The sequence below is a fragment of the Moschus berezovskii genome, chromosome 27, assembly GCF_049115385.1.
Source record: "Moschus berezovskii isolate FMDL1 chromosome 27, NW_MosBer_1.0, whole genome shotgun sequence".
Taxonomy (NCBI): Eukaryota; Metazoa; Chordata; class Mammalia; order Artiodactyla; family Moschidae; genus Moschus; species Moschus berezovskii.
Genome location: NC_142486.1, coordinates 22,763,478 through 22,788,357, shown reverse-complemented (window position 1 = coordinate 22,788,357; position 24,880 = coordinate 22,763,478). Strand labels below are relative to the sequence as shown.

General features: G+C 39.5%; 1 protein-coding gene across 1 annotated transcript in view; it reads left to right on the top strand.

Moving 5' to 3' along the window:
• Positions 1-21,794, top strand: part of LOC129545009 (phospholipid-transporting ATPase ABCA3-like) — a 204,697-nt gene extending 182,903 nt beyond the window's left edge. The window contains exons 26-30 of the mRNA XM_088832884.1: positions 13,110-13,297; positions 14,151-14,321; positions 14,780-14,970; positions 21,197-21,270; positions 21,660-21,794. Of these exons, the coding sequence (XP_088689010.1) occupies positions 13,110-13,297; positions 14,151-14,321; positions 14,780-14,970; positions 21,197-21,270; positions 21,660-21,794 (759 nt within the window). The remainder of the gene's footprint in view (positions 1-13,109; positions 13,298-14,150; positions 14,322-14,779; positions 14,971-21,196; positions 21,271-21,659) is intronic.
• The last annotated feature ends 3,086 nt before the right edge of the window (positions 21,795-24,880 follow it).

The following is a 24,880-nucleotide window of genomic DNA, read 5'->3' as shown; positions in this document are numbered from 1 at the left end:
TAACCTCCCATCCAGGAAAGGCTGTATTACATCAAATAAAAATGAGGTTTGTCAGGGGGTAGGAAAAAGCCAAGTGGCCCTCTTGGATTTCTGATAGCCATGACTAAACAACAGTTATTCATTTAGCCAAAGTAAATATGGAAGATTTCAAAGGCAGTTTAACATCTTAAGAAAGCTTGTGTCATGAACAAAATTATTTTCTTAGGTTCCATTTCCATTAGCCTTCTTTTTGTGGTCTGTGTCTTTTTCCATTCAGAAATGGTTACCTGTAAGCCAGACCTACTCCCCCTCACCTCTTTTTTTGGCTTTGAATCTCAAACAAGGTGGGCTGTGTATTGAAAGGACATGGTAAGGGTTAGCTTCAAGTTTTTATCTAGGCATATTTTTAACAAGATAGCTGTTTTTAAGTGCATATATGAAAAGAACTGGTTTTGTAATTTCAAAAGAAATTTTGTCTTAGCCAATTTTCTCCGGAGTCTAAAGAATGTTGTGGCCATAATGTCTTTTCTCTTTCTGTGGTCTTAATTTTGATATTATTTTTTAGAAGTAGAGATATCTCACGTATAATGTGTACATAGACATAAAGAGACAGACTAAAGATCTCACGGCTTCATTTAAAAGTTTAGTTATGAATCAGGTATTTCAATATAAACTTACTAGTTTATAAGTAGTTGGTATACATTAAGGTTGCCTGTTCAGATGACCAAGGCCTGTTATTTGTAAGTTTGGCTGAGGGACTTTTTAGCCTTTAGATTTAAAAGTGCCCTTTTTTTTTTTTTTTTTAGTTGCAGTTCCTTGAGGCTTATATTACATTTTGCTTTAGACATTTGCAAGACAAAGACAGCTGTTTAGCTTTTCAAAGAACAGTTCTGTTGTCTAAAGTTACTATAATCAGTGACAAGATTTTTAATCAAACTGAAATTTATGAAGTTCTACGTTCTATAACTTTAGAGTGAAATTATCACGCTGTTGCTGCTGCTGCTGCTGCTGCTAAGTCGCTTCAGTCGTGTCTGACTCTGTGCGACCCCATAGACGGTAGCCCACCAGGCTCCACCGTCCCTGGGATTCTCCAGGCAAGAACACTGGAGTGGGTTGCCATTTCCTTCTCCAATGCATGAAAGTGAAAAGTGAAAGTGAAGTCACTGAGTCATGTCCGACTCTTCGCTACCCCATTGACTGCAGCCTACCAGGCTCCTCCATCCATGGGATTTTCCAGGCAAGAGTACTGGAGTGGGTTGCCATTGTCTTCTCCAAATTATCATGCTATAGTGCCTTTAAAGTTTTCTATAAGGCATTCAGCAAAGACCTTCCTGAATTGATAAACTGAGCCAAAGCAAAAGTATTGCATTTATGTAAAAGGCTCTGGGATCCCCAGAGTTGGGTAGAGCTGAGGAAGTCAGGCCCTTTTTGCCTAACTGTCCCAAAATAATTGCTGGACAGATGTCTCAGTGTAGATTTTTCTAGCCTCTTAAATATATAACTTGAAGTTGCAGTAAATAGAATAGACTTTTAAAGTTGGGGACTAGTCTAGAGATCTCTTCAAAAAAATTAGAGATACTAAGGGAACACTCCATGCACAGATGAGCATAACAAAGGACAGAAATGGTGTAGCCCCAGCAGAAGCAGAAGATATCAGGAAGAGGTGGCAAGAATACTCAGAAGAACTGCACCAAAAAAGGTCCTAATGACCCACATAACTCCACTGGTGTGATCATCCACCCAGAGCCAGACATCCCAGAGTGCAAAGCCAAGTGTGCCCTAGGAAGCAGTACTAAGAACAAAGTCAGTGGAGGTTATGGAGCTGAGCTGTTCCAAACCTCAAAAAATGATGCTGTCAAAGCACTGCACTCAGCATGCCAGGAAATCCAGAAAACTCAGCAGCAGCCACATCCACTGGAGAAGGGATAGGCTTCCTACTCCAGTATTCTTGGGCTTCCTTTTTGGCTTGGCTGGTAAAGAATCCTCCTGTAATGTGAGAGACCTGGGTTCAATCCCTGGGTTGGGAAGATCCCCTGGAGAAGGGAATGGTTACCCACTCCAGTTTTCTGGCCTGGAGAATTCCATGGACTGTATAGTCCATAGGGTCACAAAGAGTCAGACACAACTGAATGACTTTCACTTCAGCCGTGGCCATAGGACTGGAAATGACCCTCATTCTAATCTCAAAGAAGGGCAGTGCCAAAGAATGTTCAAACCACTGCCCAAGTGCACTCATACCACATACCAGCAAGGCAGTCCTCAAAATCTTTCAAGCCAGGCTTCAACAACATATGAACCAAGAACCTCCAGCTGCACAAGCTAGATTTAGAAATGGCAGAGGAATCAGAGATAAAATTACCAACATCCATCAGATCAAAGAAACAGCAAGGTGTTTCCAGCCAAACATCTACTTCTGCTTCATTGATTATGCTAAAGTCTTTGTGTGGATCACAACAAACTAGAAAATCCTTAAAGAGATAAGAATTGTAGACTACCTTACCTGCTCTCTGGAAACCTGTATGCAGGTCAAGAAGCAAGCGTTAGCATTGGACATGGAACAACAGACTGGTTCCACACTGGGAAAGGAGTATGTCAAGGCTGAATATTGTCACCCTGCTTATTTAAATTATAAAACTAAGATCATGGCTTCTGGTCCCATGACTTCATGGGAAATAGATGGGGAAACAGTGGAAACAGTGTCAGACTTTATTTTTTTGGGCTCCAAAATCACTATGGATGCTGATTGCAGCCATGAAATTAAAAGACGCTTACTCCTTGGAAGGAAAGTTATGACCAACCTAGATAGCATATTAAAAAGCAGAGACATTACTTTGCCAACCAAGGTCCGTCTAATCAAGGCTATGGTTTTTCCCGTGGTCATGTATGGATGTGAGAGTTGGACTGTGAAGAAAGCTGATCGCCAAAGAACTGATGCTCTGAACTGTGGTCTTGGAAAAGACTCTTGAGAGTCCCTTAGACTGCAAGGAGATCCAACCAGTCCATTCTAAAGATCAGTCCTGGGTGTTCATTGGAAGGACTGATGCTAAAGCTGAAACTCCAATACTTTGGCCACCTCATGCGAAGTGTTGACTCACTGGAAAAGACTCTGATGCTAGGAGGGATTGGGGGAAGGAGGAGAAAGGGACGACAGAGAATGAGATGGCCGGATGGCATCACCAACTCGATGAACATGGGTTTGAGTGAACTCCGGGAGTTGGTGATGGACGGGGCGGCCTGGCGTGCTGTGATTCATGGGGTCGCAAAGAGTCAGACACGACTGAGCAACTGAACTGAACTGATGCAGGGTACAACATGAGAACTCCTGGGCACGAGGAAGCACAAGCTGGAATCAAGATTGCAGGGAGAAATATCAATAACCTCAGATATGCAGATGACACCACCCTTCCAGCAGAAAACAAAAAGGAACCAAACAGCCTACTGATGAAGAAAGAGAAGAGTGAAAAAGCTGGCCTAAAACTCAACATTCAAAAAACAAAGATCATGACATCTGGTCCCATCACTTCATGGCAAATAGATGGGGAAACAACTGAAACAGTGACAGACTCTATCTTCTTTGGCTCTGTAGTTACTGCAGACAGTAACTGCAGCCATGAAATTAAAACATGCCTGCTCCTTGGAAAAAAAGCCATGATGAAACCAGATAATGTATTAAAAAGTAGAGACATCACTCTGCCGATAAAGGTCCACATAGTCAAGGCTATGACTCCTCCAGTAGTTGTGTATGGATGCGAGAATTGGACCATAAAGAAGCGGGAGATCACAACAATGCTTCCCAAAGCAGTTTTTCTCACTCTCAGGTTAATTTGACTTTGGTTTTATAGGTACCAACAAAACAATTGTTTACAATGAGAGTGCTCTAAATTTAATACTTTGTTAGTTTCTCTAAATTTAGAAGGAGCCATCATTTGGCCACTAATAAATTATAAAGAGACCTCTTACAGGCCTAACATGAACAAACACACAATAGAACGATTTAGGAAAATCAGACAGAGCATTTACATCTCAGAAACATGAAGAAATGTAAGTTTCCCCTAGGAGGTCTTTGTGTAAAGTTACTAAGTCAGGATTTTTTATTTTCTTATCACTTTAATCAATTACATAATTATGTATGCAACAACAACAACAAAAAAGCTACCTGGAAAAAATAATCTTTTTGTGTGATCACCTTTAACTTCCAATTAAGTAAATACTTGCATAATTATAGGTCGGCCAGTCACCTAGGAATTTTCCTCAGGGGACTCTGAGATGAAACTTTAGAGGAAGTGCTTCCCATTCTAGCTGGAGAAGTTAGTGTCAGAAGTCTGTGTGCACAAACCAAAGTAGACAAACCAAACCAAACCATGTTAGTGAAAAGTCACCAAAAAAATAGCAAATGACAGAGATGCCCAGAAATCCAAAACCAAATGGCAAGTCTGTCCCAAACGTCACTTCCAAGTCCCACTAAGCCTGTGGCACTTCTCCAAAGCAGCACCTTACAAACAGGGCTCCCCTTCCATAGGGAGAAACCCCAAAATGGAACCACATTAGTTCCCCAAAAGGAAAACATCGAGAGGCCTCAAGGTGCACCTCGGGGATGGTGGCTCAGATGTTAAAGCACCTGCCTCTAATGTGGGAGACCCAAGCTTGGTCCCTGGGTCGGAAAGATCCCCTGGAGAAGGAAATGGTAACCCACTCCAGTATTCTTGCCTGGAGAATCCCATGGACAGAGAAGCCTGGTAGTCTACAGTCCACAGGGTCGCAAAGAGTCGGACACGACTGAGCGACTTCACTTCTAGTGGGCATCATGCCATACCAGATACCCTCTTTCTGATCCTCCAATTTTTAGTGTTTCTCAGAGTAGAAGTTCAGATTGGTGCAGACGAGAGAAGAAAAAAGTGTCCTCAAGGAGAAAGAGACCTTGGCACCTGCAAAGGGCAAACTCACTCCCATTCTCTTCTACAGCCTGGAGTTCCACAGTAGAGTCGGTGTGTTGGGTGTGATCCAGTCTCGGCCCTATGGCAGGGAATCTCTGACCTCAGAAAAAGCCCTCAGCCCTCTGCTCTTTAAAAGGCTAGCATGGGGAGAGATCCTGAGTTTTCGACCCAGCTTTCGATCCCCTACAGGCCACCTGACCATGATCAGATCCTGGTGCATGCTAAGTTGCTTCAGTCATATCTGACTCTTTGTGATCCTATGGACTCTAGTCCACCAGGCTCACCTGTCCATGGGATTCTCCTGGCAATAACACTGGAGTGAATTGACATTTCTTCCTCCAGGGGATCGTCCCAACTGAGGGATCTAACCTGTATTCCTTAAGTCCCTTGCAATGGCAGGCAGGCTGTTTACCACTAGCGCCACCTGGGAAGCCCTCAGATCCTGGAGGAGCCCCCATAATTGTTGCTGGCCAAAATCTTGGCCTTCTCTGCCCACTGAAGCTGAATAAAAAAATACAGAAATAGAGTTTGGAGGAAAGAGAAAGGTGGCTTTAATTCTCAGCCAGCAGAGAGGGGAGGGCTCATGCCTCAAGAACTGTGCCCCCAGGTTACAGGTTTTCATCTTTTCAACAATTTGAATATGTCATGCAATGTTTCTGTAGCACCGTGATGTTTTGATTAGTGTAAACTTTTAGAAGTTTTGAAATCAAAAGTATAAATCCTCCAACTTTGTTCTTCTTCTTCAGGACTGGTTTGGTTACTCAGAGAACCGTGAATTTCCATTTTAATTTTAGGATGAATTTTCTTTATTTTCTATTTCTGGGGAAAAATCCTTTGAGGTTTTGATAGAGATACTATAAATCTGTAGATTACTTTGGGTAGTACTGACTCCGTAACAGTATTAAGTCTTCCAATTCACAAACATTTGCTGCTTCTATTTATCTATGTCTTCTTTCTTTCAGCAACTGTTTGTTTTTCACTGTGCAAAAATGTCTCCACCTTTGATAATTGCTAAGCATTTTATTTTATTTGAAGCTACTATAAATAAATTTGCTTTGTAATTTCCTTTCAAATTGTTTATTGGTACCATATAGAAATGCAAATGATTTTTGCATGAAAACTTCTTGATATTTTGCTGAATTAATTTATTCTAATAACTTTTTTCTTTAAATCTTTAGGGTTTTCTGCATATAAGAAAACCCTAATTTTTTTTTTACTTCTTTTGTTTTGACATGTTTTTTTTTCTTTGTCTTTCCTAATTGATTTCAATATGATCTCTTGTACTATGTGTTGAACAGGAGAGTTGACAATGGGCACCTTTGTCTTATTCCTAATTTTAGAGGAAATGCTTTCAGCCTTTCACTACTGAGTGTTTGCGATGAGTTTTTCACATATGGTTTTATTATGCTGAGGCAGGGTCCTTCTATTTCTATTTTGTTGTTTTAATCATGAAAGAGTGTAGAATTTTGTCAAATGCTTTTAGCATTGACTTGAAAATACAATAACCAACTAGATTTAACAGACATATACAGAACACTCTTGATTTAGCAGATACATACAGACATACACACAAGAGCAACAGCATAGATACTGTTTTAACATTCACATGGGACATTTTCCAGAATAGAAAATATATTAAGCCATGAATTGTTTCCATAGGTATAAAATGATAAACATCATACCAATTACCTTCTCAGCCACAATGAGCTAAAGTTAGAACTCAAAGTAACTTACTTCTACAAGAGCAAAAGAAAAATTCATTAATTTTTGGAAATTAAACAATGGATAAAATTAAATGGATAAATTAAACAATTAAACAATCTCTTAAACGATGGATAAAAGAAGAAATCATGGAGGATGTTGAAAAATATTTAGAGGTAAATTAAAATCAAAACAAAATATTCCAAAAATTATAATACCCAATCTACAAGATAAATTATAGTCTTGAAATGAATATGACCTATTACATTGATCAATGTTAATATATTTAATAATTCTTGCATTCCAGGGATTATTCTCAATTTGTCATGGGATTCCATTCCCAGGTGGCACTAGTGGTAAAGAACCTGCCTGCCAATGCAGGAGACACAAGAGACGCACGCTCGATCTCTGGGCTAGGAAGATCCCCTGGAGGAGGGCATGTCAACCCACTCCAGTATTCTTGCCTGGAAAATCCCATAGACGGAGGAGCCTGGCAGGCTACAGTCCATAGGGTTGCAAAGAATCGGATATGACTGAAGTGACTTATCACACACAATCATGGTATATAATCCTTTTAATATGCTGGTGAACTTGGTTCACTACTCTTTTGTTAAAAAATTTTATGTCAAAGCTCATAAGGTCTGTAGTTTTTTTTTTTCATTATATCATTTTTTCCTAGTTTTAGTATCAAGATAATGCTGATCTTATAGAAAGAATTAGAAAGTGTTCCTTTCTTTTCAATTTTTAGAAGAGTTTGAGAGGGGTGATACTTGTTCTTCCTTAAATGCTCAGTAGTATTTGCCAGTGTGTGTATGTAACAATATCTATGTATGTGTCTGTAAATCTGTTAAATCTAGAGTGTTCTGTATATGTCCGTTAAATATGGTTGACTCGTGGTGCTTTAATATCCTCTATTTCTTGACTTATGTTCCACCTCATCGTTCTTTCCATTAATGAAGGCAATACTGAAGTATTCCACTATTATTATAGAACTGTTTATTTCTCCCTTCAATTGTGTCAGTTTTGCTTTTAATATATTATATGGTCTGTTGTTAGGTGATAGCTATTTATAATTATTACTTTTTTGCTGCACTGAAACCTTTATAAATATATCATGTCCTTTGTATTTTGTAATCTTTTTTATATTTTAAGTCTCTTTTGTCTGATACAAGCATAACTATCCTGTTATTTTGTGTCGTGTTCTGTGCGCAGGTTGGAAAAGAATTTCCAGACATGAGACAGAATGAGAAGGAAATAAAGTTTATTAGATAGGGAGACACTGTTAGAACAGTGGGCCAGCTCAAGGGAGAACCGACATTGAACAGGGGTCCACTTTTATACCCAGGGTACAAGGAATGAGATAGGGGTCTTGTGGGTCATTTGCTGATTGGATGAGGCACGTATACTGGGTGGAGAGAAGAGTAAGAAAAATACCTTCTCCCTATGGGGTAGGAGGGGAGATAGGTTATACTGGTCAGGAGGACTTGAAATCCAGTAATAGTTACAACATGCAGGAGAGAAGGATGATAAGGGTCTGGTTTTTCCATTCTTGCATTCCAAGACCCTCCTTGGTTTTATCCACTCTTTCCTGGGTCACCACAGTTTGGTTACTATTTGGATGGAATGTCTTTTTTCCATCCTTTCACACTCATTGTATTTGTGTCCTGGATTTAAAGTGAGTCTCTTACAACAAAATAACATATAATTAGATCGTGATTTTTAACCATTCTGCCAATCTCTGTCTTTGGACTGGAAAGTTTAATTTATACATAGTGTTCATTGGAAGGACTGATGCTAAAGCTGAAACTCCAATACTTTGGCCACCTCATGAGATGAGTTGACTCACTGGAGAAGAGTCTGATGCTGGGAGGGATTGGGGGCAGGAGGAGACGGGGACGACAGAGAATGAGATGGCTGGATGGCATCACCGACTCGATGGACATGAGTTTGAGTGAACTCCGGGAGCTGGTGATGGACAGGGAGGCCTGGTGTGCTGTGATTCATGGGGTTGCAAAGAGTCGGACACGACTGAGTAACTGAACTGAACTGAACTGAACTGAAAGTAATTATTGGTAAGACATGACTTATTTCTGACAGTTTGCTGTTAGTTTTCTATATGCCTTATTGCTTTTTTGTTCTTCACTTCCTACATTATGTTCTTCTCTTGTGTTAAGTCGCTTATTTTTTGTAGTAACATATTTAAATTCTTTCTTATATCCTTTTGTGCATATTCTATAGCTATTTTTCATTGTGGTTACTGTGTTGATTATATTTAACATCTAAAGTTATAACACTAATTGTATTTATAGCAGCATAACTTCAATAACAATTATTTTGCTTCTTTATAGTTCTGTCTCTACCCATTTTTTGCTGATGTCACAAAATTATATCTTTATACATTGTGTAAACAATGAATCAGTCTTTCATGTGTGTGCATGCCAAGTTGCTTCCGTTGTGTCTGACTCTTTGCAACCCCATGGACTGTAGCCCATCAGGCTCCTCTATCCATGGAATTGCCCAGGCAAGAATAGTGCAGTGGGTTGCCATGCCCTTCTCCAGGGGATCATTCCAACCCAGAGTCTTTTATAATGATATGTAGAAAATAAAATGTTAATTTACAAAACAAAGTTTTGTAATTATAGTTATAATTACTATTAGACTAGTAATTTAAATATATATTGATCTCTTAAATCATGTAGAAAAAAATGAGTTATAAATTTGTGTTATATTCAGTTCAGTTCAGTTGCTCAGTCGTGTCCGACTCTCTGCGACTCCATGAATCATGTGTTATATTAGCTCTTATTAATAGTAATTGCTCGTATATTTACCTTAATTGAAATATTTATTGTTTCATACTGCCTTGATTACACCTTGGTGTCCTTTAGTTTTACCCTGCAAAACTCCCTGTAGCATTTCTTGGAGGGCAGATCTAACAGTAACAAATTCCCTCAGTCTTTATTAATCTGTGATTGCCTTAATTTCTCCCTTACTTTTGAAAGGCAGTTTTGCCAGATAAGGATTTCTGTTGACAGTTGTTTGTGTTTTTTTTAAAGCACTTTGAGTGTATCTGGCCCACTGCCTTCTGACCTCCAAAGTTTCTGGTGGGAAATACGCTCATGATCTTATCGAGGATTCCATGTATATGATTGGTCTCATTTCTTTTACAGGTTTCAAGATTCTTTTTTTGTCTATGGTTTTGGAAAGCTTGATTTTAATGTGTCTTGGTGTGATTCTCTTTGAATTCATCTCCTTTGAATTTCATTGATCTTCTTGGATGTTTGCATTCAAATGTGAGAAGTTTTAGTATCGTTTATTCAAATATTCTCTCTGTCCTTTTCTTACTCTCTTCCTCAGGACACCTACAGTGCGTATGTTCATCCACTTAATGGCTTCAAATGTCCATTAGGCTCAATCTACTGTTCTTTAATCCTTTCTGCTTTCTTTTTCATGTTCCACTGTCATATCTTTGTCTGCTGATTATTCTGCCTACTGTAATCTGCCTTTGAATCCTTTTAATGAATTTTTCATTTCAATTAGTTGTTGTACTTAACAACTACAAAATTTATTTTAGTTTCTCTTTATAGTTTCTCTCTCTTTATTGATACTTTCATTTTGTTCATAAATAATTTTCTTGACGTTCTCCACATTTTGTTTTAAATTCCTTGAACACCTTTAAGATAGTCACTTTATTTTTTTTTTTGGTAATTAATTTATTTTTTATTGGAGGCAAATTATTTTACAATATTATATTGGTTGGTTTTGCCATACATTGACATGAATTCACCCCGGGTTTACGTAAGTTCCCCCTCCTGAACCCCCCTCCCACCTCCCTCCTCCCTTTATCCTCCCTCTGGGTCATCCCCGCATGCCAGCCCCGAGCATCCTATAACATGCATTGACCCTGAACTAGTGATTCGTTTCACATATGACAACATACGTGTTTCAATGCCATTCTCCCAAATCATCCCACCCTCACCCTCTCCCATAGAGTCCCAAAGACTGTTCTATACATCTGTGTCTCTTTTGCTGTCTCATATACAGGGTTATCATTTGCATCTTTCTAAATTCCATATATATGCGTTAGTATACTGTATTGGTGTTTTTCTTTCTGGCTTACTTCACTCTGTATAATAGGCTCCAGTTTCATCCACCTCATTAGAACTGATTCAAATGTATTCTTTTTAATGGCTGAATAATACTCCATTGTGTATATGTACCAAAGCTTTCTTATCCATTCGTCTGCAGATGGACATCTAGGTTGCTTCCATGTCCTGGCTATTATAAACAGTGCTGCAATGAACATTGGAATACATGTGTCTCTTTCAATTCTGGTTTCCTCGGTGTGTATGCCCAGGAGTGCGATTGCTGGATCATATGGCAGTTCTATTTCCAGTTTTTTGAGGAATCTCCACAGTCACTTTAAAGTATCTGTCTAGTAGATTTACATCAGTTTTTTGTTTGTCTTTTTTAGGGGTAGTGCCTGATTATTTATTTATTTTTACATGGCTCATGCTTTCTTGTTGATCTTTACCTCTACAATCAGAAGCAGCAATAAGCAATTAGAGCACAGATGCCCTTTATTTGGAGGACAGGATCTTGTTTGCTCATCCTGTCTCCCCCTAGCTGTGTAAAGGCTGCTTCAAGAACGTATGCACAGATGTGACTTGGTGTGGGGATGGAGGATGGTAGACACTAGTATGCTAACAGCTTAAATTGACTGCAATTAACCACAATTTACAGTACAAATCTTCCCCTAGGAATTTGCATGCTTTCCGTAGACTACAGAGTCCCCAAATAATTTTATTAGACAGAGATATATTCTTGGTGCTCCCTACTCGGCTATCTTCCCAGAATCCTTTGAATCTTTTTTTTACAAATATGTTATTATGTTAACAATTTAATCATTGATTTAAATTCGTTTGTTACCCTGATGTTTAAAGTGGCCTATATCCCATAGGTTCAAAATATTTTGCAAGGCTATCCAAAAGTCTACATGCGATAAATGCTGGAGAGGGTGTGGAAAAGGGAACCCTCTTACACTGTTGGTGGGAATGCAAACTAGTTCAGCCACTATGGAGAACAGTGTGGAGATTCCTCAAAAAACTGGAAATAGAACTGCCATATGATCCAGCAATCACACTCCTGGGCATACACACCGAGGAAACCAGAATTGAGAGAGACACATGTACTCCAATGTTCATTGCAGCACTGTTTATAATAGCCAGGACATGGAAACAACCTAGATGTCCATCTGCAGATGAATGGATAAGAAAGCTGTGGTACATATATACAATGGAGTATTACTCAGCCATTAAAAAGAATGCATTTGAATCAGTTCTAATGAGGTGGATGAAACTAGAGCCTATTATACAGAGTGAAGTAAGCCAGAAAGAAAAACACCAATACAGTATACTAACGCATATATATGGAATTTAGAAAGATGTAAATGATCACCCTGTATATGAGACAGCAAAAGAGACACTGATGTATAGAACAGTCTTTGGGACTCTATGGGAGAGGATGCTCGGGGCTGGTATTCAGGGATGACCCAGAGGGAGGAAAAGGGGAGGAGGGAGGTGGGAGGGGGGTTCGGGAGGGGGAACTCCTGTGCACCTGAGGCGGATTCATGTCAATGTATGGCAAAACCAACCAATATAATATTGTAAAATAATTAGCCTCCAATAAAAAAAAAATTACAGTAAAATTAAAAAAAATATTTTGCAGGATAAATTGAGCTTTTCAGCCCATGAATTAAGGATGTAGTCTTAGAAATTCATTTTGAAATATGAAAAATATTGAAATTTCTAAAATATTTATTTTATTATTGATTTTTAATTTGATTCCATGTTGTCAGATATTTTCTCTGAATATTATAAAATTTTTATAATATGTTCAGACTTCTTTTATGACTAATATATGACTGAAATAAGAGCTAGGATCCCAATTCTGCTCATTTGCAACTTAGATGATTCTCACAAAGTAATATTGCATATAACAGAGAGATGGAGGACCCCACTTATAGTCCATTTATCATCACTACCAAAACGTAGGATATCACTGAGCCTAGGCTAGCCCAGGCTTTCCTTCTATGGCAGTCTTTGATTATGAAATCCTGAAATTCCTTGGGACCAAACCAATGAAGATTTATTAGAGAAAATAAGATACCAAAGTTCAAAAATAGCCATCAAGTTATCAACGCTGGACATCACACTATTGATTTAGATCTCTTTTACTTTTTAGGGTTGTTAAAGTTTTAATTTTAATGCATGACAATAGCTTACAACAGCAATGACTCTGTAATCACTGGGAAAGAAATTATTTACTAAAACTCTGGGTTATAACCTTCTTAGAGGCATGGGCTGAAAAGCATCAGGTCTTCTATGTATTTGTGTATACTATTCTATGTATTTGTGTATACTATTCTATGCATTTGTGTATACTATATGCTCAGTGAGATATAGTTGACCTATGTCCATTGTTGTTGTTTTATTTTAGGTAAGATCAAAAATTGGTTACTGCCCCCAATTTGATGCCTTACTGGATTACATGACTGCTCGAGAAATAATGATCATGTATGCCAGATTGTGGGGGATTCCTGAAACCAAAATTAACAATTATGTAAAGAAGTCAATGCAAGCACTGAATCTGGAATCCTATGCTGACAAGTATATTTACACTTACAGGTGAGATATTATACTGATGCTCTCATTGCAGCTAATATTGAGGAGCCTTCTGCTGATTCTGATCTTTGGAATCAGTGCCCACAGTCTAGCCAGAGTTCCACTGACAAACAGAAGCAATGACTGGGAAATAATCTAATGCCTTGCCAATACCGGAATATCAGCAATAAAGCGACCTAATTAGTATCACAATTTCCCTTGCAGAGATGAAACACAATCTTGGTTCAATCGCAAATGTAGTCATTGAATTATAAATGAAAGCATCTCTCTCCCTTATTCTCTGTTGTTCTTTGTCTCTAAAGGACCATGTGAAATTCTTTGTATTCTTTGTTAAATATACTGTTTATATATCTGGGAATCTAAAGGAACTCTGGTAGACAAAAGTCACCTTTCTACATTTCAAATGAAAATGACTTGATTTATATATTTGCGTTTGGATCTGATGCCTTGGTTGTGTGCATGCATGTCCCACTCATCGTTACCCTGTGGACTATAGCCCGCCAGACTCCTCTGTCCGTGAGGTTCTTCGGGCGAGAATACTGGAGTTGGTTGCCATGTCCTCCTCCAGGGGACTTTCCCGACCCAGGGATCAAACCCATGTCTCTTAAATCTCCTGCATTGGCAAGCAGTTCTTTATCACTAGTGCCACATGGGAAGCCCAATGCCTTGGTTGAATGACATGCAATCAGCATTTTTAATATCTTGGATGTTTCCTATGACTCAGCATTTCAGAAATAATTTAATTGTTTCCTGTAAATAATGGATATACATTAAATATGTGTTTTTAATGTATTAAATTACTGTCACATATACCCATCTCTGTTTCTGCTTTCTCTCTCCTTCCCTTACTATGAAGTGGAGGAAACAAACGTAGACTGAGTACTGCTATTGCCCTCATGGGAAAGCCCTCAGTCATCTTCCTGGATGAGCCATCAACCGGTATGGACCCAGTAGCCCGGCGCCTACTCTGGAATGCAGTGACACGGACACGTGAAAGTGGCAAAGCAATCATCATAACATCTCACAGGTGTGGCTCACTGGGAGGCTTGGTTAAGGGTTAGAAGAGTTATAATGGTATAACCTATGGGAAGGAGTTTTCATTGAGAGGAGAGGGCAGGAAGTTCAGGAACTGTTCCATTTGAGGATCTGGACTTTTACTACTTTTTAAAAAATTAAAGTGCAGTTAATTTACAATATTACATTAGTTTCAAGTGTGCAACTTAATGATTCAATATTTTTATAGATTATACTCCATTTAAAGTTATTAAAAATATTGGCTATATTCCATGTGCTGTACGTTATATCCTGTAGATTATTTTACTACTTTGAATTTGGAAATATCTCCATTTGCCATGATGTTGTTGAGAGGCAGATAAAACTTCCTTTTTCAAAGAGGGTCACAAATACTGGATATTTGAACTATAGAATATCTTCTGATAGAGATTTTTTAAAGCTTCACATCATTTTGGTGTTTTGTTCTACTAGTATGGAGGAATGCGATGCTCTTTGTACTAAGCTGGCCATCATGGTGAAGGGAAAGTTCATGTGCCTGGGCAGCCCTCAGCATCTCAAGAACAAATTTGGCAATGTTTACATCCTAAAAGTCAAGATCAATATTGATGAAAATAAGAACAAATTAGAGGATTTAAAAACTTTTATTGAAACAACTTTCCCAGGTAAACTTGGTTGGTTGGATTTGCTTTGATATAAATGTATTAAATCATATCTGTTGTTCTCACCATCCATATGCTGTATATCTCCAGTAACTATTTCTTGTGAATTATTGATATTAATTGCCCTTCCATGTTGAATCATTTTTGAAATGCTTGTTCTTTTAAACTTTTTATGTTTGGTTGTGCTCAGAAGGTTGCACAAAAGCAGAAGTATTCGCCAATATCTTGGTGTATATTAACTAGTAAGGTAGTTGTGACATTAGAGCTGTCCATACAACCTGTATACCTAAAATCATGTTTGAACATAATTCTCAATTTTTAGTCAATATAATCTGTATTAATCCACTAGGGCTGCTGTAATAAGATACCACAGACTGACTGGCATAATGGCAGATATTTATTTTCTCACAGTTCTGAAATTAGAAGTTCAGTATCAAGATTTCAGGAGGTCTTGTTTCTCCTGAGACCTCTCTTTTTGGCCCACAAATGGCCTCTTTCTCTCACTGTGTCATCAGACAGCTTTTTTTCTGTGTGTATCCATGCCTGGTGTCTCTTACTCTTCTTATAAGGACATCATTCACAGTGGATCCAGGTATCACCCTTATGACCTCATTTATCATTAATTACTTCCTTAAAGGACATATGACCAAACACCATCAACTGGGGTTAGGGCTTCAGCAAATGAATTTGGTGGGGGTGGAAGTTGGGGGTGGGAAATGACACAATTCTTTCCATAATATCACTCATGAAAAGTTTTAAGGTTTTTTACCTCACACTGAAAATATAACTGTGGTCTTTTGCTGTCCCAGTCAGGATATGAAACTGAAATTCAAACAAGAACCACTAAGCTTTTTTCTCCTTGCAAGAATAGCACTTCTTCATGCTATATTCAATAAGCATTTCTTTGACTATATGGTACAATGCCAGAGACAGCAATTATTTCTTTCTATCTCTTATCTTCCCTTCTTAAATATAAAGAAGAAACATAGTAAGACTTTTATTAATTCTGCTTTTTCATCTTAGTTTCCTTTCTGCTATGCTGAGCAAAATATCACAGACATCCCCATTGTGTGTCAGGCTGAGGAGTTGGAAGTTTATCTTCCAAGCAATAGAAAATAGGCTAATTGATTACAAAGTAATAATGGAAAGCAGAAAATAAAAAGAAATAGAAGGTAGAGCAGATCTGGGGGAACAGATGTATGGGAAATAGAATTAACTCAGTGTTGTTATTAATAGTCTATTAAGAAGTTTAATACTCATTCATGCATTCATTCAGCAAATATTTCTGAGATATAGTGCCTAAATCACTACAAAGAAAAGCAGTGAACAGAAAGTCTCATTTACTGTGTGCTGTCCTAACAACTTTCTCTAGGACAAGTCTTAAAGAAGAGACACTAAACATCAGATACCTATCCTTGAGGATGTGGACACAAAAGCTTTAATAGAAATGTGGGTTTGAGGAACATTTTCAACTGAAGGTGGCTGTTCCTTACATTATTATACTTGCATACACCTGTGCCATGAGATAAATAAAATATTTAAATCAATGATATTTACATTATACCTGCCAGCAGTTGAATGGAAAATAAGTTATGGAATAATCATATACCAGATTACCACTGTGCAGAGGGGGAGATGAATGAAATAACTATATGTAACAGCATGAGTCAAACTTATAATATTGAGAGTGATATAAAGATGGCAATACAGGTCATTCCCAAAATCAGTTGGGAAGATCATATTCATAAGAAGATCATCTAGTAACTATCTGTAGACAAGACACCATTATGAAAATCCCAGAACCTGGAGGTAAGGTTGAAACAACCTCCTGGGCAATAGAAACCAAGAGAGATATGAGAAGGGTAAGAGGAGGAGCTATACACTGACTATATCAACCCTCCCTTAGACCTGCAGTTTCTCCACTTGGGAAAAGAGAGTCAGTGGTGTTCATCAGGTCCCCCAGTGTTGCAGAATGCTTCTTCGGAGGCCCACTTGGGTCTTAACTCTCAAGGATCACTGGGTGAACCTGTGAGACTTTACCACTGGAGACTACATGAAGACAGAGAAGAGGGCTGGTGCTTCAAGCACTGAGCACTCAGATCTTAGCAAAACCACATGCTTCCTTGCAGCAGCATTGGAGTAGACTTCCAGGCCAATGGCTCTGCTTATCTGCAAAGCCGAATTGGTGGCCATGTCTGGTGTGAGAGCTTGGAGGGTACTTCTACCAGATTTGAGTCCCTAACCAATTAGCTGTACCAGGTATAGAGTCATTCTATAGCCCTGCTGACTAGAGAAATAGATTCAAAACCCCTAACCATCAGGTGAGTATAGCCTCTAGTTTCCTCCAACCAGGAAACCTGGCCAGAGAATTTAGGAAGAACCATGGAATCCAACCTATCTGACCAAAGAACTCAAAAGGCAGGTCTGCCTGATTTGGGCCCCCAGCCAACAAACCCTATTAGCTATGGAGCCTGTTCCATGGCCCTGTCTAGGAAGAGAAGCAAATTCGCAGCTCTATCCAACTGCTGAGTATAGCTTCCAACCCACCTGACCAAGAAGCCTGGCCAATGAATTTGGACATCTGTTAAGCCCATTCTACAGACATGCTTGGTTGGGAGCCAAACCAACAGTCTTGCCCAACTATTAAGTATAGCCTCTGGCCCTACATCACCAGGATGGCCTTGGATGGCCTTGGAATCTAGCCTATGATATTGCCCACCTGCAGAGCCCAAATTATAGCTTTGCTCAATTGCTGAACACACCATATGGATTTGCTCATGTAAAAAGTCCAGTCAGTGACTCTGTCCATTCATGGAGCATAGCCTAGGGCCTGACTTAAAGCCAGAGCCCAGACAGTGACCCTGTCTGACCACAGAGTACAGTCTTGAGCCCATACAGCTGTGGAATATAACTGGCGGCCCTCTTGAAAATAGCCCAGCCTATAGCCTTAGCCAGCAATGAAGCACAACCAACAGCCTACTAGATTGTGATGGCTAGCCTGCAGTCCTACCCAAGTTTGAGTGCAGTTTACTTTCCAGTATAATCATGAGCACAACCTGAGGCCTCATCTAACTATAAAGCCCTGTGTGTGGCCCCACCTGAACATAGAGAACAGAAATTGGCACCATCCAGTCAAGGAGCACAATATGAACCCCTCCCCTAAGAGCAATTGTGTCCAGTCCATATGTAGCCTTGCCCAATCATGGAGTCAAAGAGTGGTCCTACCCTGCCAGGGAGCACAGCCTGTACCTCAACAGGGCAGAGGTGATTACAGATCTCAGTTAATGTCACCACTAGACTGTGAAGTAGTAGCCTTGCCCATCCAGGGAGCCTATCCAGCCGCCATGCTTAAACAGCTCAGCAGGAAGGTCAGTTCAGCCACAGAAATCAGACAGCAACCCTGCCCACCCACTCACCTTCAACCTCAGATCACAAGCAGTGTACTTGCCCAAGCCAAGACCCTGTTAGCAAGACTGCCTGCCCCTGCATGCTGCCACACAAACAATCCAAACCTCTAGCTGAGCTGATGAGTGAAGGTGAGTCCCTGCTGAAGTGAGTCTGTAAACTCTACAAGAGGAGACTACTCATCGAAAGTGGATACAAACTCAATCAAGGACCACAGAGATTCAGGTATATATAACACTACCCAAAGAAACTAATGAAACTCCTTAAAGAAATGGAGATCTATGGGCTGTCTGACAAGGAATTTAGAACAATCCTTTTAAAGATGTTTAATCAACTACATGAACACACAGAAAGACAACCAAGTGAAATTAGTTGTACAATGCAAAAAGAAAATGAAAACTACAACAAGAAAAAATAGGCACCATAAAAAAGCCCAAACAGAAATCCTAAAACTGAAAATATAATGACTAAACTGAAAAATTCATCAGATTCAACCAATCAGAAGAAAGAATTAGTGAACTATGAGATAGGTCATTTGAAATTATCCAATCAGAGATGCAAAAAGAATGAAGAGTGAGTAAAAGATGAAGAAAGCTGACAAAATTTACAGGGCACTATAACAGAAACAATTTATATTTTATGGAAATCCCAGAAGGATAAGAAAAAAGGATCAAAGCCTATTTAAAGAAATAATAGCTGAAAATTTCCCAAACTTTGGGAGGGATATGGATTTTCAGATTCATGAAGCCCAAAGAACTCCAAATAGTTGAACCAGAAAGGGGCTAAAGCATACCGTAATAAATTTGTCAAAAGTCAAAGACAAAAAGCAGGAGAAAAGTAATTTGTCAAACAAGGGAACCCCATAAACCTATCAGCAGATTTCTCCGTAGAAAATTTTCAAGCCAAGAGAAATTGAAAATATATATTCAAAATATTGAAAGAAAAAATGTCAACCAACAGTAATATAACTGGAAGAGCTATCCTTCAGATAAAGCCCAGGAAAAGATGAAGCCCATTTAAAGTTTATTAAACTCTCCAATCAAAAGACAGACATTAATCGAATAGATAAAAACACATGGACCCATAAATTTTGTCTGTATAGTTAGCTGGAGTCCCAGACCCTCTGAATATGGAGGAAGTCATTTTATTCTTTCCTTTCATTAAGAAAATGTTTTCCAGAGGCCTCACACTGAACCCAATCCAGTTTAAGTTGGACCTAGTCTGACTCTGAACCCAGTTTGGTTGTACACAGAGAGCTAATAATGTTTAAGTCAGATCCAGTCCAACTCCATACCCAGTCAGGTTAAAAAAGAAAACAAAAACAAAAACCTCAAATCAAATTACAGAGCTCTTGACAGAAAAGCTAGGAGCTTGGATATCCAAGAGGGACTTACTTAAGACCTTCATGTACAGTGAGAAAGTAGTGAAAGCGAAGGGCTCAGTGAGTACCTACATCTGGTTGCACTTTGCTCACAGAGCCATTGGGCATCCTTTTGGATCCCACTTTACTTCCCTGGTGGCTCAGACAGTAAAGAATCTGCCTGCAATGCAGGAGACCCTGACTGATCCCTGTGTCAGGAAGCTCCCCTGGAGAAGGGAATGGCAACTCATTCCAGTATTCTTGCCTGGAGAAGTCCATGGATAGAGAAGCCTGGCAAGCTACAGTTTGAGGGGTCACAAAGAATCAGACATGTCTGAGCAACTGACATTTTCACTTTTTTCACTTTCACTTTGATGTCAGAACTACTCATCTGATGCATATCAAAAATGTTCAAGAGTTTATCAGTGTACATTGATTCTAATTGGGCATCACCAAACCAAAGGTGGTTAGGAGGTCTCCACAGACAGGAATTAGGGGAGAGATGTTTATAGAGAAGACTTGGAAAAAAGTAAGGAAATATTTGATTTGCTAGCGCTTAAGCAGTTGCCTTATTTGGGGGAACGTAGTTGGCTCTTTGTGATTGGTTGTTCTTAGAGTTGATTTCCTCAGATTCAAGTACATTTGCTCTGGCTTAGGTTTTTATTTCCTTACATAGACTATCAAGGAATTAGAGCCACCTCAGTCTAATGCCTTCCTAGTTTGATTATATTAACATATTTTAAAATATTTAAAATCTCAATTAATTTGCTGCTGCTGCTGCTAAGTCGCTTCAGTCGTGTCCAACTCTGTGCGACCCCATAGATGGCAGCCCACCAGGCTCCTCTAAATTGTAATAATTTACAACAAGCATAAACAAATATGTTTGTTTTAAATCTGGAAAGTATACCACTTCTTCCCCCAACTTGCACCAGAGGATTCTTATTCACTTGAAAAAGAACATTCAGCCTGACTTTGGTGGTTTATATGTATGATTTCCTCTTTAACCCAGCATAGGATCATGAGAATAGCAAGAAAGCCTCTTCTCTCTTCCCCAGGAAACACGCTGTACATTCATACATGTTCATAAAGCCAAAAATGAAAATCGCACCCATTTATATTCTCAGCCCTGTGTTTAGGAATTACATCTTACAGCATTAGAATTTTAGAAGACTCAAGTTTCATCCGTTAGACATGTGAGTTGACAACATTTTGTGCCTGAAAGTCTGTCCTCAATCATTCCTATAAACCCATAAAATGAAGCCTACTACACCAGGAATAAATCTGCAGAAGAAATAAACTGTATGATGTATATTAAAGAGGTAGGTTTTTGGATTACATCCCTTTTTTACTAGCCATATCTATTTACCCCTCTGTTATACAGATAATTAAGCTGATGTATCAGTATTTTGACATTTAAAAAGCAATATGCAAAATTATGTATCTATCCTATCTTTTCTTTCTTAGGTAGTGAATTAAAAGATGAGAATCGAGGGATCATTAACTACTACGTTCCCAGCAAGAACAATAGCTGGGGAAAGGTGAATGTAAAAACCATGCCCTTCTAATATTATTATATGTTAATAGAGCACTAAAGCATTTGGGATTTAGTCTTATGAAATGGGCTATGGGAGGAGCAGAGACTTTAGGTTACTTTCAATGGTCCAAGGAATTAATTTTAATTAAGTCAGATTGCCACCTTTAAGTCCCACTTTTTGTCTATATCCATCAAGAGAATGGGGACAGAGACCTGCTTCTTCTCAAATTCTCAATGGTCTACTTTGTCTGTTATCTCATCCCCCCTTTTATCTTTTGTCTTCCACCATTAACTTGGAGGCAGTTGGAGGAAGTGTAGGAGAGGCTCATCTGGGTGGTGGGCTGGAAAGGAGGACTGCAATGGTAACTGCACTTTATGTTGTTGCTGTTAAAGATGTTTGGTATTTTGGAGGAAGCTAAAGAAGAATTCAGTTTAGAAGACTATTCCGTCAGTCAGATAACGCTGGAACAAGTCTTCTTGACTTTTGCTGGCCATCAGAACCCAGAAGTTGAGAAAAAAGCGTCTTGAGACTCACTTGTAACTAGTAATCCTACCCGTTCCTTAGACTACCCTCTACTATACTTGGATACAGAGAAGTGCATCCCTGTGAGTGTATATCTTAGTATAAATATATTTATGTAATAAAGAGTCCTTCAAAGGAAACATATGTTCCTTTTTCATAGACTTACATGAGTGGCTTGTGATTCCAGCCTGTGCAAATCTAAAGATATTTAGTGAAATGTCTATTTTCTCTCCTAGAAACATGAAACAACATCATTTATCAGAGTGGGGACAAGGGCCTTGTCCTGAGTATTTTGAATATCTGAAAAGAAACATTCAGAAATGATGGAGCTGTCAGAATGGTACAGCCTAGAGAGCAATTGCTTTACATTTTAGCAGTTGAGTTATAGATAAGAAGAATATAAAGCCTGGAACAAAAATCACATCTTTTTCGTAGATAAAAACACACACAAATAGACACACCAATTTTCCGCCAAAAGAGTCCATTTAAATTAATATCAAAGTTTATGGGAATAAATTGTGTATTTCCAAAACTCAAGCCAACAGTCTACATTTGTAAAAGGATATTTGCACTAAGGGGCTTTCCAGGTTACCCTAGAGATAAAGAACCTGCCTGCTAATGTGGGGGACATAAGAGACATGGGTTCGATCCCTGGGTCAGAAAGGTCCCTTGGAGGAGGGTGCGGCAACCCACTTCAGTATTCATGCCTGGAGAATCCTGTGGACAGAGGACTCTGGAGGGATACGGTCCATAGTGTTGCAAAGAGTGGGACACAGCTGAAGGGACTGAGCACGCACACACACATTTGCACTAAGAACATTTAGAGTTCAAGAAAGGAAGCAGATCATTCTTTAAGAAGTGTCCTTTCTTTTCTATTCTTGACATACTTCTTATTTAGAAAGAAAGAAGGAGAAATGAGGTGTAGAGAGAGGGAGATAGCATGTTCCAATTCATGTTTAAGCATTTGGAGTTCCCCCATAATCAACATTAGAAATCGAATCACTTCTTCAGAATCACAGGCAGATGAATAGACAAGTAGGATGATCCTCCTCAAACTTCAAGATAGAGTCAGTGAAGCCGTTCTATTGCGGGGTGCATGGAGGTGCTGGGCTTTTTTTAAAAGTCTTCAGTTAGATTTGTGACTGTATTGTTTCTGTTTTATGTTTTGGTTTTTTGGCCTCAGGCATGTAGGATCTTAGCTCCCAGGCCAATGATCAAACTTGAACCCCCTGCACTGGGAGGTGAAGTCTTAACCACTTGACTGCCAGGGAAGTTGCCCAGGTATAGATTTTTATATCCTCAATTGGATATTGTAATTAATATCTAGAAGCTATTCTCTGTACTGTTTTGAAAACTGATATAACTTTCTCTGGGTTCCATTCCAATACCTGCCATTAATCTCTGACAAGTGACTTCAGTAATTACAAAATTTGTTTCCCAGACTGGCCATCTTTAGAAGGGAAAGGGAACTCGTTTTGTTTAAACTTTTACTTACATCTTGTCTTCAAGTTGGCTTCATTAATGACTCTTTAAAATATTCTTCTAGTCTAATAAGAAGAGAGAAGCTTTATCACCTATCCTATCTCTTCATCCTTCAACAAAGAACAAACAACAACAACAAAAAATGTGTCAGTTCCTCTACTAAGCACTTTACATACATTGGATCATTTAATTCCATGACACCCTCTGAGATAGGAAGTGCTATTATTGTCCTCATTGGGAGGCTCAGAAGGGTTATCAGTGTCCCTAGTAAGAATCAGGAAACTACACAACAATTTGAAGAGGGAAAACTAAGAGAATTGTTAACCATAACGGGGATTAGCTATAAGGAAGTAAAGAGAACCCCCAAGACTGTCCTATGACTGAGGTAAAAGGTTCTGTGTGCTTAGTTGGTCAGTCATATCTGACTCTTTGGGAACCCAAGGACTGTAGCTTGCCAGTCTCCTCTGTCCATGGGATTCTCCAGGCAAGAATACTGGAGTGGATTGCCATGCCCTCCTCCAGGGGATCTTCCCAACCCAGGGATCAAACTCAGGTCTCCCACATTGCAGGCAGATTCTTTACCATCTGAGCTACCAAGGAAGCTCAAGAAATACTGGAGTGGGTAGCCTATCCCTTCTCCAGGGGAACTTCTCAACCCAGGAATCCAACCGGTGTCTCCTGTATTGCAGGCAGATTCTTTATCTATCTGAGCCACCAGGGAAACACAAGTACAAAACAAACTTGGAAGATGGTTCCTCCCCAAGGAAAGGTTTAGCTGTGGCTCAACTGATCCCGTGCGGAAGCAATGGCAACCCACTCCAGTACTCTTGCCTGGAAAATCCCATGGATGGAGGAGCCTGGTAGGCTGCAGTCCACAGGGTTGCGAAGAGTTGGACACGACTGAGTGATTTCACTTTCACTTTTCACTTTCATGCATTGGAGAAGGAAATGGCAACCCACTCCAGTGTTCTTGCCTGGAGAATCCCAGGGATGGGGGAGCCTGGTGGGCTTCCGTCTATGGGGTCACACAGAGTCGGACACGACTGAAGCGACTTAGCAGCAGCAGCAGCAGCAGCAACTGATCCCATGAGGAAGTTCACTGTCCCTGGACCAGGGCTATTCCACACCTGCTGAGCAAGCAGGAATTACCGCTCCCAGTACAGGCAGCTGAGGCTGGCCAACAGGAACCATGGCTAGATCTGGCAAGCAAGAAACTCTTCTCTGGGTTGTTGGCAGGGTGGTGCTAACGGTAACCTCCATGAATTGCTGGGAATTCACACTTAATACCATGGCTGGGGTGGGGTGGGGTGAGTGTCATGAAATGTCCTCCACATCCACTGCTGGCAGCAACAAGGTAAGAACAAGAAGAATCCAACAGAAAACACTTAATCATGAATAGAAGTCCCTTCTGCAGTATTTCTCCAGCGCCCTCTCCTGACAAAGTTAACCTGTCAATTCAAGAACCCATATCTATTTGGTGCTTGAGAGGCAGTAAATTGATACCTGGCACAGCAGGAGAGAGACACAGGATTTGCCCTCCAACAGTCAGAAATCAACGCTACACTGGAGCTGGGCATTCAGGTGGGGTCAGCCAAGAGAAGCAAGCATG